Source organism: Aulonocara sp. 'chitande type north' Nkhata Bay, linkage group LG20 (genome assembly GCF_057382095.1).
Source record: "Aulonocara sp. 'chitande type north' Nkhata Bay isolate Kocher_YH1m ecotype deep benthic linkage group LG20, A_spYH_male_GT1.1, whole genome shotgun sequence".
Taxonomy (NCBI): Eukaryota; Metazoa; Chordata; class Actinopteri; order Cichliformes; family Cichlidae; genus Aulonocara; species Aulonocara sp. 'chitande type north' Nkhata Bay.
The window spans coordinates 19,226,542-19,244,041 of record NC_141363.1 but is presented as its reverse complement, the minus strand read 5'-3'; the positions used below and the strand labels follow the sequence as shown (position 1 = coordinate 19,244,041).

Genomic DNA, 17,500 nt, shown 5'->3' with positions numbered 1-17,500 from the left:
CTGGAATCAGCCCACTGCACTTTAAACCTGATAAAAATATGAACTCTCCATATTTAAAAGCCTAGAGATAAACTCGAGTCCTGATCTCTCAGGTTTGAAGCGTGTCTTTGGTGACACGGCTGCTTTGTTGGCACGATAAACTGTGCGTTCACGCAGCGAGCGAGCACGCTGAGATTTGAAGGAGAAAATCTGCAGCTCAGAGGTTAGAGGACGGTCGTCATTTAACCTTTGAGCTGCAGATCTCTGGGCTCCGAAGCACTCAGCCCCTCCCTTCTGTTTCACCACTTCAGCTCATTTTGTTTTCATCAGCTGAGCCAAACATAAAAACATAAAAACCATGTGACCAAGATCAGAATCACCCACCTGTCAGAGGATAATAATCCTCCCACACAAAATAATCAGGCCCCATCTTATCTTAATGACCTTGTAGTACCATATCACCCTATTAGAGCACTTCGCTCTCGCTCTGCAGGCCTACTTGTTGTTCCTAGAGTATTTAAAAGTAGAGATGGCACGATACCACTTTTTTATGTCCGATACCGATATCATAAATTTGGATATCTGCCGATACCGATATGAATCCGATATAGTGTTTTTTAATCAACAAAACTGTTTTTTAAATATCTTGCTGCATTTTGTATAAGTTCATACTCAAGTTTAAAACAACAACTACACTAAAGCTATTCTGTTATACCTGTATACAAAAAAAATATTTCATAGTTCAGCAATACTGATCAATCTAATAAACTTAGACCTGCACCATCCTCCCTATTCTGGTATTTTAAAGAGTACTTAGCGTAAATATTAAGCAACCTAACTAATAGGGTTCCAACTCCCAGCAACAACAAACATAAATAAATAAAAAATAAGGAACCACCCCTCACACTCCACCTCATGATGCTTAATCGACGTAATCAACCTTAATTTGATGCAGTGTGAAAAAAAATGCACAGAAATCAATTATTTTTCAAGAAATATTAAATAGATTCAACATCTTTCTTCAACAAAATTGCAGACTGCACAGATGGTACCTTCCCAAAGGAAAAAGTACTATAGCTTACTAGGGTATATATATTAGACTTAATAGTTACTATATACAGTAATTGACTTCTATTCATTTTACATCAAATTAAAACTTTGGGTGTCAGATAATTATTTATTAAAAGCTCGACATTTTAAATGAGAATAAGAAAGAAAAGTATGTCTTTGTGCCCCCTTTTCCCTGTTCATGCCCTATCGGCCCCCCTGGCTAAACTTTGCTAGATCCGCCCCTGCACAGTTACGTCAGCTACGTAGAAAAAGATCCTCGAGTAGAAAGTAATATTAAATACATTCTAACAACAGCTGATCAAGCTTAAACGTGCTGCTGTTGTTCAGCCGCTGGTTTCCTCTTTCTGCTGCAAAGTGGGCCAAAAGCAAACAAGAGACACGGAGTCACGACAGAAAAGCCGATCAGCTGATCATTTAAGCAGTTTCACGATTGAAGTAGCAGCCGGAGAGCGAGAGGCAGTCGCTCGTTAAGCTTAATGTGGGAATGCTTTACAAACATTCAGAGATGGACTTACACACTTGCTTTACTTCTCTCGGGGATAACTTTGTCGGAGATGAAATGCCAGGTTGCTAGCGAAGCTCCACATGCTATCCAGACCACCGACAGGTCCCGCATGCCACAGCCGCTCTATCACGTGATGCATACTGCTCCGACATGCTAACTTTCTGAGGTGAGTTACGGCGTGTTGCAAGTTTTGTGAGGTGCTTTCGTGATATTTAATGGATCGGATTACATTTTTTATTTTTCTCCGATATCCGATCCAGTCATTTAGGTCAGTATCGGACCGATACCGATACGTAATATCGGATCGGTCCATCTCTATTTAAAAGTAGAATGGGAGGCAGAGCCTTCAGTTTTCAGGCCCCTCTTCTGTGGAACCAGCTTCCAGTTTGGATTCAGGAGACAGACACTATCTCTACTTTCAAGATTAGGCTTCAAACTTTCCTTTTTGCTTTAAATGGTGACAGCAGCTCGTCTTTAGTTTCATTACTAATAGAAACATTAATAATTCAGTCCTTAATATGACACTTTTGCATCCCCGTCTCCTGTTTTTTTAACCCACACACCGTTTGTTCCTCTCCCACACCGCTGCGTTTGGTATTAATCAGGAAGTCATGAATCATCAGCAGGCAGATGGGCTGCAGAAAGCGAGGCAGTCGTTATCCTGCTGTGCAGTTTCCCAGTTCTGTGTATGAAGCTGTTCGGCTTTAAACACGCAGCGGTGACACGGACGGTTCACCTGTGCGTCACCCCGACCCGGTCAGCAAACTGGTGCTGTGAAGTATGAGGGCTGTGTTTACGAGGCACGCGACCTCTGAGGGATTTACGGCTCACCGCTGTAATCTGCATCCCGAGGCCTTATTGCTCGGGCCTCTCTGACAGGGCAGATCTCCTCGCCGCCGTGTCGTCGGTCAGAATTAACGGAGCCGTTTCCTGATTCAGCAGGAAGTCCTGTTAACAACAGCTGGTTTTCATGTGGATAACCTGCAGTCAGCTGGTGGAGACCGAGGAGGGAAAACGTGAGAATCGCTGCCGCCTCGAGGAGGATGAAGAACGTGTCCACGTTCAGAAGCCAAGGAGCAGAAAGCTCATTAAAATCATCCAGATTACGCTGAACGCTCCGAGGGAGCCGGCGGAGCCTGAATGACTGGAGCCAGCACTCACCTCTGCTCCTGCTGGTCTTCATGTTACACAGACCAGAGTTCCCAGTAATGAGATCCGTGTGTGTGCACTGCTCCCTGCAAGCCTCCAAACACTCAGCTTCAGTATGTAAAGCTTCACTGACAGAATACTCGAGTAAAATACTCGAGTATTGACCTTCTCTTGCTTCTATCAGGTAGGACCAAGAGCTCAGGCTTCAGAGCATGCTCAGTGTCCTCCTGTCACCACCTCAGCTTCTCTCGCACACACACACACACACACACACACACACACACACAGACGCACAGACGCGCACACACACACACAGACGCACAGACGCGCGCACACACACACAGACGCACAGACGCGCGCACACACACACACACACACACACACACAGACGCACAGACGCGCACACACACACACAGACGCACGCACGCGCGCACACACACACACACACACACACACACACACACACACACGCGCACACACACACACAGACACACACACACACACACACACGCACACACACACACACACACACACACACACACACAGACACACACACACACACACACACACACACACACACACACACACACACGCGTAGGTCAGCACAGAGCTGAAATGACACGCTGCATCTGTCGGATAAAAACGGCTGCTGACCTTTCCCTCCGCCCCGCACCCACATCAGAGGCTCTGCTTCCTTTTTTCCCTCCATTTTCCTATTTCCTAAGCTTTTCCATGGATCCTCACTTCCTTTCCTTACCACTGTTCTTTGCTTCCTTGTTTCCTTCTGTCACTATTCACCTTTCCTCTTTCCTGCCTCAGTTTTCATTTACAGCTTCAGTGTGTAAACATCACACACACACACACACACACACTTTCCCCTACTTGTGCAGAGGGCAGCCCGTCCTCCCTTCAGTGGAAGTACAGATACTTGTGTCATAAATACTGAAAGTGAAAAATGACTCAGTCAAAAGTAAAAGCTGCTCCTTGAAGGACGGCTGTGCTCTACATGATAATAAAACACTATTAGTGCACAACAAACGAATGTTGTGTTGAATGTAAGTGATAACTCTAAAGAGTGCTCTCAGCTGGAATCTGTTATTTAGGAAAACTGAAAAAAATGCCCTGAGCTCCAGAAAGAGGCGCGTCCAGGATAAAGGAGACACCTGGAAGAATCCAGGGTTAGGAACGTTACATAACCTTTGACCTTGTTTCAGTCTGGATGACCATGTTTGCTCCTGTTTGTATCATCGGACAGATATTGCCAAACTAAGCTGCACTCTGTCACGTCCTGAACGGGAAATGATTACTCCCACGTTTGGTTGTTTCTGCTGCGCAAACCTTCCCTGAGCTGCTGCACGTTGTTCAAAGTGCTGTTTCTGACAAAATCCCCACGTGTGACTCTAATCTTCACGCAGCTGCACGGCTTCTGCTTTGTTTCACAGTGCAGTAAAGAGGCTTTACTGGACAGCACCAGGTTGTATCAGAGGCTTCAGCTCCCACATGTCCCGGCAGGTCCCTGAGGTCTTGTGACCCGGGCCTGCTGACGGGCCGACTACGCTGGAAACAAAAGGAGGCAGAGCCTTCTGTTCTGGAGGGTGACCCTCCACACCGAAACAACGAGAACAGCCACAGTGGGTTCAACAGGAGGGGGGATGCTAAGATCAGCGTGGGGAAAGAATCACAGCAGACTTTTCACAGCGATCACAGCTGATTTCCTACACTCACAGTTTACACCGTCTTTAGACTGGACTGCATGCAGCTGGTATAAAGAGTAGGGATGGGTATCGTTTAGCTTTTATCCAATACCAGTACCAAACCAGTACTTTTGAAACGGTGCCGGTGCTCAAACGGTGCTCGAACCGGTGCTTAAAGAATGGAGAACACAAAATTGGTCCAAAAACCTCTCATGTTCAGCTGTTTTTTGTAAAAATATAACAATGTTAGCCTTTTCTGCAGCTATAGGGCATATATGGTATCACTCTTGGCTGGAAGCTTAAACAATGGAAAAGACACAAACTTTGTCCTAAACCTCTCATGTTCAGCTGTTTCCCACTTTTTCTTTGGTCATTTTAGCCTTTTTGGCCAGGGTGAAGGGAGTATCTGCCATCAAACAAGAAGACAGCCGCATGTAGCTATGATGATGTTTGCTAGTTCACCTTACATGCATTAATGTAATAACGTGGTTAGCCTACTCAACGTAAATTACACACGAACAACATGAAGCTACTCACGCAGAGAAGAACGGCTGCTGCTGCATCATCATCCTCATCATTTCTGCTACACTGGCAGGGCTAGGGGCCAGGACTCTCCTCTTCGTGTTTTTGGGGGATGTTCTAACTCCGGGTCATAACAGGCACCACACCTGCAGTAGATGTGCTCAGTGTGAGGTCTCGCAGCAAGCTATCAAATACGGTTCATTTCTTGGCTTTTAACAAAACGCTATGCGTCGCCAGGTGTGTCATCAGATTCGAGGTGTTACCTCCTTTGACAGTATCACAGTATCAGCTTAAAGCACTTGTTGCTGCTGAGTTTGCATATTTTGCTGTGAAGTACAGCCAGACTTTGACCGCTTCGCCTTGGGCGTTTTTAATCTGTAGCTCTGCTCTAAAAGAACGGACGTACCTGGACCCGCCTACTATCCTCAGAAACGTAAAATGATTGGCTAGAATCCAAAGTGTCTGACATTTCAGGGGGGAAAAAAAGCACCGAAATGTGCGCTGCTTTTCGGTCTGGTTACTACCGTTTATGTCAGAACGATACCGGGACCCATCCCTAATAAAGATGCAGTTCAGTGACTGAATCTCAGCATCATCATATGATCAATTCATCCCTGCTACACTCGCTGTGACCTGACTGTAAGCACGAGCTCCACGGTGTATCAGTCACACACAGAGCTTCCTGTGGATTCACCACACTAATGAAAGCTGACCTGTTTGTCCAGGAGGACACTGCCCAGTGTCATCATGCAACACTTGAATAACACAAGTTTGTGCACCTTAGTTTGTTTTGCAGGACATTTATCAAAAGGCGTCATACACAGATGCAACATGTGATTCTACGTCACATGTAAGCTTTGCGTTTGCTTCCCTTTCTGATCTGTCTGCATCTCTGAGCTCTCCGTCTTTTCCCTCTCAGTCAGATACAGCAGCTGGACCTTCAGCTGCACACACACAGTTTGTGTGTTTGCTGATGTTGGTCGAGCTGATAGAATCGCTGAGCGCTCTGCAGAGTAAACACAGCTGAATGTAAAGTAACAGCTCTGATTTTAAAATCTACAAACTTCAGAGATTTGTGTACAAATGTTAGCGTGGGCCGCAGCCACGCAGCGTCACAGCTTCAGGTTAAGATCATCTGTGCAGATAAAGTGTCTGGAAGTTTGTATGTGAGCTCACTGTAAAGGACCCAGAGGGCCAAACCGGAGCCGGCGGGTTTAAAAATAAGCGTCCAGTCCAGAGTCCTCCAACAGCAAATATTTTCTGTAACCAAAAAAAGGAACTTATCTAAAACCAACAGGTCGACTTGCCACTGAACACCACGAGGACGCAAACACACCGGCCTCCGGTCTACGACTCTGACCTCAGCTTATCAGGAAAACACACCTGCCAAAGTAATCACATTACACTGAATGACCTCCAGAGGTTTCCAGGCAGATGTATTTCAACAAGGTCGAAGCACCGAGTACACACGAATACAGGAACACAAACACGGCAAAGACGTCCCCCTCCAAGCTCCTACGCCCATGCTCAGGTGAAAGGTCACACTGACTCAGGCATCAGCGTTTCCTGAGGGGGGGGCTCTTCTCTGCTGTCCACCTATAGCAGAAATAGCTGCTCGTGCTAAAAGCCTTTTAAGCTGACTCAAAGTGTGAGGCTGAGCTCGGATGCTCCGCCCTCCTCCTCAAGCCGCTGACATTACGCTGATGCCACCTTTGACCCCAGAGGTCTTTGCAAACCAAACATTTACAAAGGTCGAACATTAACGCTGAACGTATCTGATCATCAGAAAAACTGAAGTTATGAATTTTTCCAGCTGACTCAGTAACTGAGGCCCGCAGTGAGCTTCCTGTTTCTCTCCCACGTATGGATGATGTCACTTTCAGGCTCTCAGTTGCTGCTGAACGGAAACACCAGTGACAGATGTTTGGTTGAATACTGGTTTGATGCGCCTCTGACTGGTTTTTCTCACAGTCCTGCCTCCAGTTTATGTGGCGTCGGCCTCTGCGGGGCAGCTGGCTGCATGTGAGCAGATTCATCCTGTAAGCCTGTGCTGGATATTAAATCCACACACACACACACACACACACACACACACACACACACACACACACACACACACAGACACAGACACACACACACACACACACACAGACACAGACACACACACACACAGACACACAGACACACACACACACACACACACACACACACACAGACACACAGACACACACACACACACACACACACAGACACAGACACAGACACACACACACACACACAGACACACACACACACACACACACACACACACACACACACACACACACAGACACAGACACACACACACACAGACACACAGACACACACACACACACACACACACACACACAGACACACAGACACAGACACAGACACACACAGACACACACACACACACACACACACACACACACACACACACACACACACACAGACACACAGACACAGACACAGACACACACAGACACACACAGACACACACACACACACACACACACACACACACACACAGACACACACACACACACAGACACACACAGACACAGACACACAGACACAGACACACACAGACACACACACACACACACACACACACACACACACACACACACACACACACACACACCAATAATAAAAAACCCAAAAAAGTTGAATTACTTTCCATAACATTTGAACTGTGAGCACATTGTCTCATGTCAGCACAGAAGCTTCAAAGCGGTGATAAAGGCTCATAAGCTTCATTTCGGTATGAGGTTTTATCACCGACATAAGCAGACGTCATGGAAACAGCTTCTTTCTCGTGAGGAGTAATGAGTCAGACCCAAACTCCTGCATCTTCCCCTTAAGACGCTACATTAAACCAACACGTGGACGTCAGCACTGCTCCTACTTCCTGCAGGCACGGTGTGCAGCCGCTCAGCTCCTCAGAGTTTATCGATCACTGTTTAAATGCTGGGAGCCGGCTGGCAGCCTCCCCCCTCCGTCACTGCTTTTAAAGTCGAGGTGCCGATGGAAACGGGCCGGAGGAATCTCAGAGACGATGCTCAGGGAGTCTGGGTGCTCCAATAAATCAGTTTTTTATTCTGGTTTGTTGCTTTTATTCATTTCTTCTACTTCCTCCTGACTTCATCCTGTTTCTGTTCCTGCCTCTGTTACATTATTTACACCTTTCAAACTGGATCTGACCTTTGACCTCCATCTGTCTGTCTGCAGGTTGTGGATCCTGCAGGTCAGCAAACCCACCCTGAACCACCATGACCAGTGTCAACTCTCCAGCCTGCGTGCTCGCCCGAAACCACTTCAACCGAAGTATGAACACACACATAACACACACACACACACACACATAACACACACACACACACACACACACACACATAACACACACACACACACATAACACACACACACATAACACACACACACACACACACACACACACATAACACACACACACACACATAACACACACATAACACACACACACACACATACACATACACACACACACACACACATAACACACACATAACACACACACACACACACATAACACACACATAACACACACATAACACACACACACACACACACACACACACACACACACACACACACACACACACACACACACACACACATAACACACACACACACACACCGTAAGCTGTATTTTTAACTTGTGAGTCATTGTGATGGTAAATCTCTGATGTGGCACAAAGGTGTGTTGGCGTGTTGGCGTGCATGCGTCCTGGTCGTGCTCAGAATAAAGATAACTGCAAACAAACATCTTCTGGAAAGTGAGCACCATGTTCTGAATCTTTGACCCCACTAGACAAACTCCTGCATGTAAAACAAACATTTGTCTTCATTCAGTTTTCTGCACCAGTTCATCCTGTTATACAACGACAAACCAGCAGCAACAACGGCTCTTCTGATTGGCTGCCTCTCTCGAGCTGCAGGTGTGATGAAGTGTTCAGAGCCACCTGAGCTCATCATCAGAAACTTTGTGTTTAACGTCAGGAAATGAGCAAAGCAGAAGAAGAGCAGGTGTGCATCAACATTCACTCAGTCATGTGTCACGGGTTAAAAAACAGTCGAGGGTAACGAGGGTAACGTTCGCCTGAGGCAGCAGGACGGACGCTTTGCTCCTCTGCAGCAGTGTGTTTGGATCAGTGAGCAGAGAGAAAACATCCACACTGAGCATGCTCAGCCGCTTCGACGCCACATGAGTCAGAGCGCGGGTCCACGTTGTTCGCCTGGGTCACGGGGTGACGATGACAGCCGTGGGTAAAAATGACGGACTCGACCACCGACACCAAACTAATCTCAGAACAGCTGGTCGGTTCTGTCGCACAAAACGTGGTTTTCACCCGTCTGTCTGCTCTCCTCAGGTCTACCGCCGAGTCCAGAACCCACCAAGCCCGCACGCGGCTGTCAGGACAAGCAGAGACTGCCCACGCTTTGGGTTACCGTGGAAACAGCTCCAGGTAAACCTTCAGTGAACACGCCTGAAACTGATCCTCAAACGCCACGCCAGAAAACAGCTACAGGTTGTAGAAATCCAGTTTTCAATGTATTCACGTGTGAAGCACAGAGGGCGGAGCAGAGCAGGCGTCTGCACTAAAACCTGTTTAAATGCTTTAATGGCCCTCCCCCTCGCTTCTCTCCTCTCAGGACTGCCGGGTCTCGTGGGAACCAAAGGATTATGGGTCAGCATCATCCTCAGCGCTTCTTCCTCCTCCTCCACCTCCAAACCAAGCAACCACAGAGCCAAGTAGATGAAACAAGCGCACCTCACCCTGCAGGTCGTTCCTGTGAACGTCCACTCTTAATAACAGGGCGGCGATCCCCTGGGGACAAGCTCCTCCCCCGACTTCACCGTAGAAGGAAACGAACCACATGTCGTGTCCAAATTCATGGGCTGCATCCTCTTGAGGACCCGGCCTTCGCGGTCTACATGGGCCGGGTCCTCAGAAGATCGGGTAGGCCGGAAGTACGAGGTTGGGGAAATTGGACGGTCCAGCCTTCAGATTAGCGTCACCACTGCCTCGGTGGAGTTTAATAAACTCGCCGTCTGCTCCTTGCTATCTAAAATATAACAGGACACTGGAGGAAACTCTCGACCGTCTCACACGTCTGTTTAATCAGTTTTCTGTTTGACGTTTATTCAGCTGTGTGAAAACCACCCGATGGATTAATAAAGTTTTATTTTATCTAAACTAATAACTTTGATCTCAGCCAAACCGATTTACTCACGAACAAACAAAACACTGAAAAAAGCCCAACAACAACATTTTAGGTTGTCTAAGTGACATATATATCACGTTTAACCTGAGTAGTGAAAGTCCGCGGTGATCTGAACATGATGTGCCGGAGTTGTGCCGTTCTCGGCCGCATCGGTGACCCTCGAGCTCCCGGCTAGCTATCGAGCTGGTGGGTAAAAGATGTCTCTGAAAACGTCGAAGCACTTTTGCAAATATGCGATATCTTGATAAACTGAGCAGATATTTGAAGTTTACACAGCTGAAAATATGTTCAAAGTTTATTTTGTGACCCAGAAAGATTAATAAGAGTAATTTTAAAACTTAGTGGCGGCTGCCATCGTTGGAAACTGGAGTTTGGCTGGGCCGCGCTATGAATTCTGGGATATCGTGGGCCACGAAAGACACACCCGACCCCAAATTCGTGGAAAAGGAGGACGCATTTGTCGGCTGCATTCAGAGGAGTCTACGAATTTGGACAGCCTTCATCGTGTCGCTGTGACGTAATCGGTCCACAAATGCGGCCTCAGGAGGACGCAGCCCATGAATTTGGACACGTCCACTGAGTGACCCTCCAGAACCAGGAGCAGGTCATGGCTAAAAGATGGGCGTGGTCTGAAAAATGGTTCCTCAAACCAAAGAGTGAACTCGTTCCTGATTGGTTTATGGTTTTGTCGCTGTTTACAGGTCTCAGTGAATAAAATGTGAAATTGGTGAAGTGATGGTGATGTTAGAGCAGGGCGCCCGGATGAAGAGCCCCACACGGCCACAGAAGCTCGTCTCACTTCCTGTTTTAGTTCCTGTGATATTTGAGGCCACATGTGCAAACTGTGACGAGGGCTTTAATCTACACGTTCTGACTGCATGTGTGACGATTATCACACTAATTCCACACGCGTGAATCTGCAGGTAATTTATAAATCCAGTGACAGGTGTCTACAGGTATGCACAGACAGGTAGACATTTCCCCGTCGCATCGGGTTGACGCTGATATTTCATCAGGTATTCGGCCTCCGGTGTGAGCTTTACGTCTCAATCTGCTCCAACAATGAAATCAAATAAAGTGCAACAGCTGAGCGAGCTTTCACCAGGTGTGCCGCACCTCTGTGTTGTGGAAATGACAGTCTTCACTAGTGGGGATAGTTACAAAGCTTTCTTCATTATGAATTAACATACATGTTTTTATTGAACATTTGAAGAACCAGCAAAAAAAACCCCAGAAACTCTTGTAGAGGACATAAAGTCCGAGATAGAAACGACACGGAGCAGGTGCATCTAGTGCAGGTAAAACCCCACAGAGCTCAGCAGCCAGCGCAGCAAATTCTGGATCCTTGTCTTTTAGTGACTCACACTGAGGCTACGTCCACACGTACCCGGGTATTTTTGAAAACGCAGATTTTTCTATGCGTTTGCACCTCCCGTCCACACGTAAACGGCGTTTTCGGTCACTGAAAACGGAGATTTCTAAAAACTCCGGCCAGGGTGGATATTTAGAAACTCAGTTTTTGCATTTACGTGTGGACGAGAAAACACAGCGTCAAAGATGTGCGCCTTTTTTGAGGTCACACTGTGCGCCATGTTATTGTTTAGGTGAAATGAATTTCTACAATACTGTTAATTCTACTCTCTGCAGTGTTTAAATGCTTACATATACACACAGTTACTGTCCCTCCACACATACGACTCGGTTCTGCTTCTATGCCCCAGCTTTGTTTACTTTTTCCCACCGAGGCTTCTAGACTTCTGATTGGCCAACATTTCTGCACGGTTAGGAATTTAGCGCCACCTGCTGCTTTGGCATGTTCCTAGCAGCGTTTTCCTTCTTTTCTGCGTTTACGTGTGGACGGGATTATTTTTTAAAACGAAAACGGAAAATCTCAGCTTTCAAAAACACCCGTGTACGTGTGGACGTAGCCTGTGACCAGAGGTGGGACCAAGTCATTGTTTTGCAAGTCTCAAGTCAAGTCTCAAGTAATGTCAGGCAAGTCAGAGTCGAGTCTCAAGTCACTGGTGTAAAAGTCCGAGTCAAGTCACAAGTCTGAAATTTTGAATTTCAAGTCCTTTCGAGTCTTTAAAAAAAAAACACGAAAAAATAATGTTGCAGTTATGCTAAATGTAAATATTAGACCATGTAATTTTTAATCTGTGTTTTTCTCAACACATGACAAAATAGTGAACTTAGAAAATATACACAAATTGTGAAATTGCACCTCTTTAAAATGCAGCTCAATTAAACCTAGCTCCAAGAATAATTTTCACCGACAGTTCTGAGATAAGCTGCATGTTATTCTTGGATGCGGTTGTAGGACCGGCTTTAAAATCGCATGACAAAAATATCATACATATTAAAAAAACTGAATCACCAACGTAGCCTGGACAACATTTGCTAGTTAGATGAAGTCAGCTATCTCATCGTAGCATATTTATATGCATATTTATAATCATACGGTTCTTGGAGTGAGTGCATACACTCATGAAGTTTAGTAACTTCAGGTCACTGCAACAAGCCCAGGTACAGTTTACCGCCGGATGGGTGCAGGACTTTGAAATGCACCGTGTAGAACGAAAGACCATCGTATGTATCATAAGTTTACCAGTCTCACAAATCGTCGTCATAAATACACATTCGTTAACCGTTTATTAATAGGACCTTTGAGCTCAACGGTAATTAATTAGTAGTGGAAATAATTTCTGGTACCTGAAGGAAACGGTTTCCAGGGCCTAATCCGTGGATCGACTTCCTTCGAGGCGTGGACGTCTATCAGCAGAGAATGTCCCTTAGTCTGTAACACAGTCAAATATATTCTCAAGTAATATTCAAGCATGCCATTCAGCGTGTTAGTACGAGCTCGGGAGCAGCTTGGGAGAACAAGAAAACAGAGACTGCTTTAGATTGTCTTCCCAAAGTGACTCAACTTTATTCACAAGTACAACAGTTTATATAGAGGGTAAAATTCATGAGACAGCAGATTATCAGTTTAAACCAGTACAGACCAAGATAAGGCAGCGTCTTCCTGCCCTTGGGTGAAGAAGCATCCTTTGTGTAGTTTATCAGTTCAGCTACAATTGTGATTATCTCAGCGACATATTTTCAAGGCACAAAACGAAGAGTTCTTACATTAGTGAAATCTGAAACAAACCATTTGGCCTCAACAGGCGTCTAAAAGATTAAGAAACTAATGTAGCTGAGGGAGTGATCTCTGTGGTATTTCAACCTTGTACCAGCCTGTGATTCTCACACATCAATTCTTGGGTCAAAGAGAAAAATAACTAAAACAAAGGGGCCTTATTGAATGACAGAGTTTTCCTGTATAATGTCACTATAAAACAATATCCAGTAAATGCTCCCATGGTACTAAAATACCTAACAGTACCCATCACAGAAATGTAGCAGTGACAATAATATTGTATGCTGTAATCGTACTGGGCAATTAGTGATACAAAAAACCTGTTTTATCCTGTGAATAAAAGTATATGTTTTTGTCAATGTACCATAATAACAGAAGCGAAACGCAATATTGTGTCAGGACAATTCACTATTTATGCACAATAAACAAAGGAGCATAGCGCGACAATTTCTGTTCAGCGCCAGACTTGCTTGTAACCTATATCACCAGTTATGTTATGAAAATGACGCATTAACTACAACAGCAGACTGACCTTCGTGTAAATGCTTGGAGCAGACTAACCTGTGAGCTGGAGGGTTCTGGGACGTTATATTTGGTCTTTGAATGGCTGCAATCCAGTCGCGTCTTTGTTACTTCGGAAACATGGCTCGAACAATTTCTCTTCAAAGACGTAATCCGATAACAACCGATCTCTTTACCCGTCGGCTTCCCGTGGCTGTCATGCGACCGGCTATTGCAGTTAATAATACAACAGCTTCTTGACATTTTTGTGTTTCTTTTTATCGCTGTGTGACTGATTTTAATTGAAAGCCTGCGTGCGCTAGTACCGCTTGCCACGAGTTCCCAGAATCCTTTGCGGTTCTACCCGTGAATGACGTCACATTTTCAATCTCTATATAATATGCATGTTAAATTTTATATTTGGGGTAAAATATCAAGTCTTTTCAAGTAAACCGGTTCAAGTCCAATTCAAGTCCCAGGTCATTGGTGTAAAAGTCCAAGTCAAGTCACAAGTCTTACAACATTTTTTCAAGTCAAATCTAAAGTCATAAAATTAATGACTCGAGTCTGACTCGAGTCCAAGTCATGTGACTCGAGTCCACACCTCTGCCTGTGACTCACAGCAATGGTCCCGGATAGATTTGAAAACGGTGTTTTCGTCTGCAAACGCTCCGCGTCCACACTACCATTTTCAGTCGTTGTCACAGAGTTGTGCGTCCACATTGAAACGGTCGAAAACGCTTACGTTCCAGTCCTGCGCATGCGTGAAACGAGTTTCGACCTGCCTCGTTTGGCTGTCTGCCGTTTATTTACTTTCCGGCTCTTTGAAACGTGGCGGCAAAATGTGGAGGAAAAGCAGCGAGTTTTTAAACAGACTAACAATGAGGTGCAGTTGTTGCTGCGACAACACAAAAGTATAAAGTTGCAAAAGCGAGTGAGAATGAAAGAATTTGAAGAAAAGCTGGAGCACCTACAGACTGACATTAATCTTTAACAGGGCTGTCAAACAAAACAACTGCTGTATAATGAACTCCGCTATCTTTGTTTAATTGGTCACATGACTGCATCACATGACTAAAATGCCCAGTTTGATAATAAAATGAATGAACGGTGCAGCCAGTGATTCCTCTCACCTGGTAGAAAGGCGGAGCCACGGCCCGGGCCGCGGTGGAGGAGAACAGCTCCTCGAAGCAGCCGGTGACCTGGAAAAAGTGCAGCATGGAAACAAATGAGGCCTCGGTGCGGCGGAGCAGAACATTGTTTGTCTTTCCTGCGTTTCATAGAGACGCGCAGAGATGAGCAACGCTCACACAAACCTTTCACTGCCGGCCAGAAAAGCCCGCGTCAGGGTTTCTGCCGCCGTCACAGCAGATTTCTCCACGCAGCGGGACCGCTTCACCCTCAGCCTAACCACAGACTGTAAATAAAAGATGGAGGCTATCGCCGTGACAGCCAGCACTCTTAATCTGATCTGAAAACACCGAGGACGGATGGCTCCATCCAGCAGGCCTCCTCATCACAAACCGAGTCTGTGCCCGCTCTGGCCTTAGTCCAGCTCATCACACGTACGTCATGTGACACACTTTTGCCTTCACACTCACACAGCCCAGGTAAGGGATGAAAGCTGCTCATTTACCTGAGCACCAACACTGCTCCACAGACTCACTTTACCTGTCGGTAGGAGGTTCAGAGACCTCACCTTGTCAGGTAAATCTGAGGCGTGACCAGCTGTTCATGCTAGTTGACACGGGGTATTCATGGGGGTCAGCGAGGCCCCTCTAAAACGCCCGAAAATACGTGTTTGGAATCTGTACTTCGATGGGTGAAAGTTTAAGACAAACACATTAAATATTTCTAAATCAGTTAATCACAAAAACAACCTGGGCCTGTCTGCGTGCGATCCTGAGCCTCCATCCTCTCACGCACGCTGAAGCTTCCATCGTTTAACGAAAACGTAGCTGATGATGTCATAAAGTCTTCATCATTTATGTGACTGAAGCTGTGTGACAAAGATGAGCTGAGCCCACAGCACCGCTTCATGAACGATCAGTCAGCTGATCTCCACACTCGCACCTGATCAGCAATAATCCAGCTACAGTAATCTGAGTATTTGTTAATATGACAGATTAGAGGCTGCTGCTGATGTCACAGTAATAACGTGCAGTGCTGCGGGCTTTCAGGTGACGTGTTATCGATCCTGAAGCAGTTTCTATGAAATCAGGGTTTGAGTTTATCGCCCTGAGGAGGAGCAGGAGGAGGTGTTTGTCCGTCCTGTACTGAGGCCAATGAAGCATCGCCTCCTCACCCTGATGTCACCTGGAGGCTGAACAAACACACAGAGCGTCGGGATGCACTCGACTTTATTTCGTTTGCAGTGACAAAGTGAGAAAGGTTAAGAAAAGCCTGTGGCAGCGCCACCTTCAGGCTGAATACAAACACATTACAAATGTTAAAAACAAACAGAGCTTATCGGCTGCTTTTATTTTTTATTTTTGGTCATTAATTTAAAAAGTGAGGTTACAGGAACAGAACACGCAGCCACACTACGACACGTACAAAAGGAAAAAAAGAAACTAAGGCTGTAAACGGGACTTCCTCCCGTCACCTAGCGTTGGCTGATGGTTCGATTCCCCCCAATCAGGTGTGGTGGCAAGACCGAGAGAGACCGTGGGATCACGAGGAGACGGGGCTTCCCGCGTCGCTGCTCTCGCTCGCCTGCCGCTGCATCACCATCTCCCGGGCGACACAGGTGATCTGACCGTTAGTCACCACACCAGATATCCCCGCCCTGCCAGGAAGAGAGCGGCGTTAACCAAGTCAGACCATCGCTGCTAATAAAGTTTATTTATGTGCGTGTGTGTCCATACTTGTGCTGCGCCTCCTCAGTCAGTGGGGTCATCCCCGGCTGCTTCCCGAAGAAGAAAGTGGACCACCAGTGGCCGGAGTCCTGCTTGGGCAGTCCTGTGGACAGAGTCCAACATTCAGACACGACAGCAGCGTTTAACCGTGAAAGGACTGCTGCGCTTCCCGCCGTCACAGCGGCGACGTTAACCTCGGTCACAAGAAAAAGTCAAACTTTCTGAACACAAACGTGAAAACTAATGAAATCAAACAGACTTTTCCAGCCATCTACAGGCGGAAGCAGTTCACACGTCAGCCTGACCAGCTGATGGATCACATGATCACTGACTGACGCCGCTCACACAAGTTTAAACGAGTTTCAAACTGGTCAGTTATTTTATAACAAAGACGTTTCTATGGCAACAGGAAAAGAAAGCAGGAAATGACTGCATCAGACCTTCATAAAGTCTCGGTGAGTCCGAGCACCGCCCTGGTTTCTGAGACACACACACACACACACTCTCCCAGCTCTGTTCTTGAAAGTAGGTGAAAGGGGAAACTGGGTGTGTTCAGTTCACTCTCAGCGTGTGTGCGTCTGTGCGAGCTCCCTGGCGACATGCGTGTGCTGTGGTGATGAAGAGCAGCACTCTCACATGAGCTGTAATTCAACAAACCGGATCAGACCGGTCTCTGAGCCCCACAGTCTCCCAAACTGAGGCTGAGGGAGGAAGAACTGAGCATGCTCAGAGACAAACATCTGCATCAGCTCACGTGGGCGTCGCTTCAGGACACAAAGTTCCTGCCAGA

The 17,500-nt window shown here is 46.3% G+C and overlaps 2 protein-coding genes across 7 annotated transcripts in view; one reads left to right on the top strand and one right to left on the bottom strand.

Moving 5' to 3' along the window:
• Positions 1–17,500, top strand: part of LOC147305434 (uncharacterized) — a 479,902-nt gene that overhangs the window by 1,262 nt on the left and 461,140 nt on the right. The window contains exons 1-4 of one of the 6 annotated variants that reach the window (XM_086277447.1): positions 8,616–9,009; positions 9,092–9,245; positions 9,354–9,449; positions 9,637–9,886. In XM_086277447.1, the coding sequence (XP_086133573.1) occupies positions 8,986–9,009; positions 9,092–9,245; positions 9,354–9,449; positions 9,637–9,740 (378 nt within the window). In that variant the 5' untranslated portion in view covers positions 8,616–8,985 and the 3' untranslated portion in view covers positions 9,741–9,886. Of the gene's footprint in view, positions 1–8,172; positions 8,269–8,615; positions 9,010–9,091; positions 9,250–9,353; positions 9,513–9,636; positions 14,038–17,500 lie in introns of those variants that run through there. The other 5 variants (XM_086277446.1, XR_015126616.1, XM_086277445.1 and 2 more) reach the window with 5 other exon arrangements.
• ppdpfb (pancreatic progenitor cell differentiation and proliferation factor b) overlaps positions 16,196–17,500 on the bottom strand; it is a 2,744-nt gene continuing 1,439 nt past the window's right edge. The window contains exons 4-5 of the mRNA XM_086277450.1: positions 16,720–16,813; positions 16,196–16,640 (exon numbers count right to left, since the gene is read on the bottom strand). Coding sequence (XP_086133576.1) covers positions 16,526–16,640; positions 16,720–16,813 — 209 coding nt within the window. The 3' untranslated portion in view covers positions 16,196–16,525. The remainder of the gene's footprint in view (positions 16,641–16,719; positions 16,814–17,500) is intronic.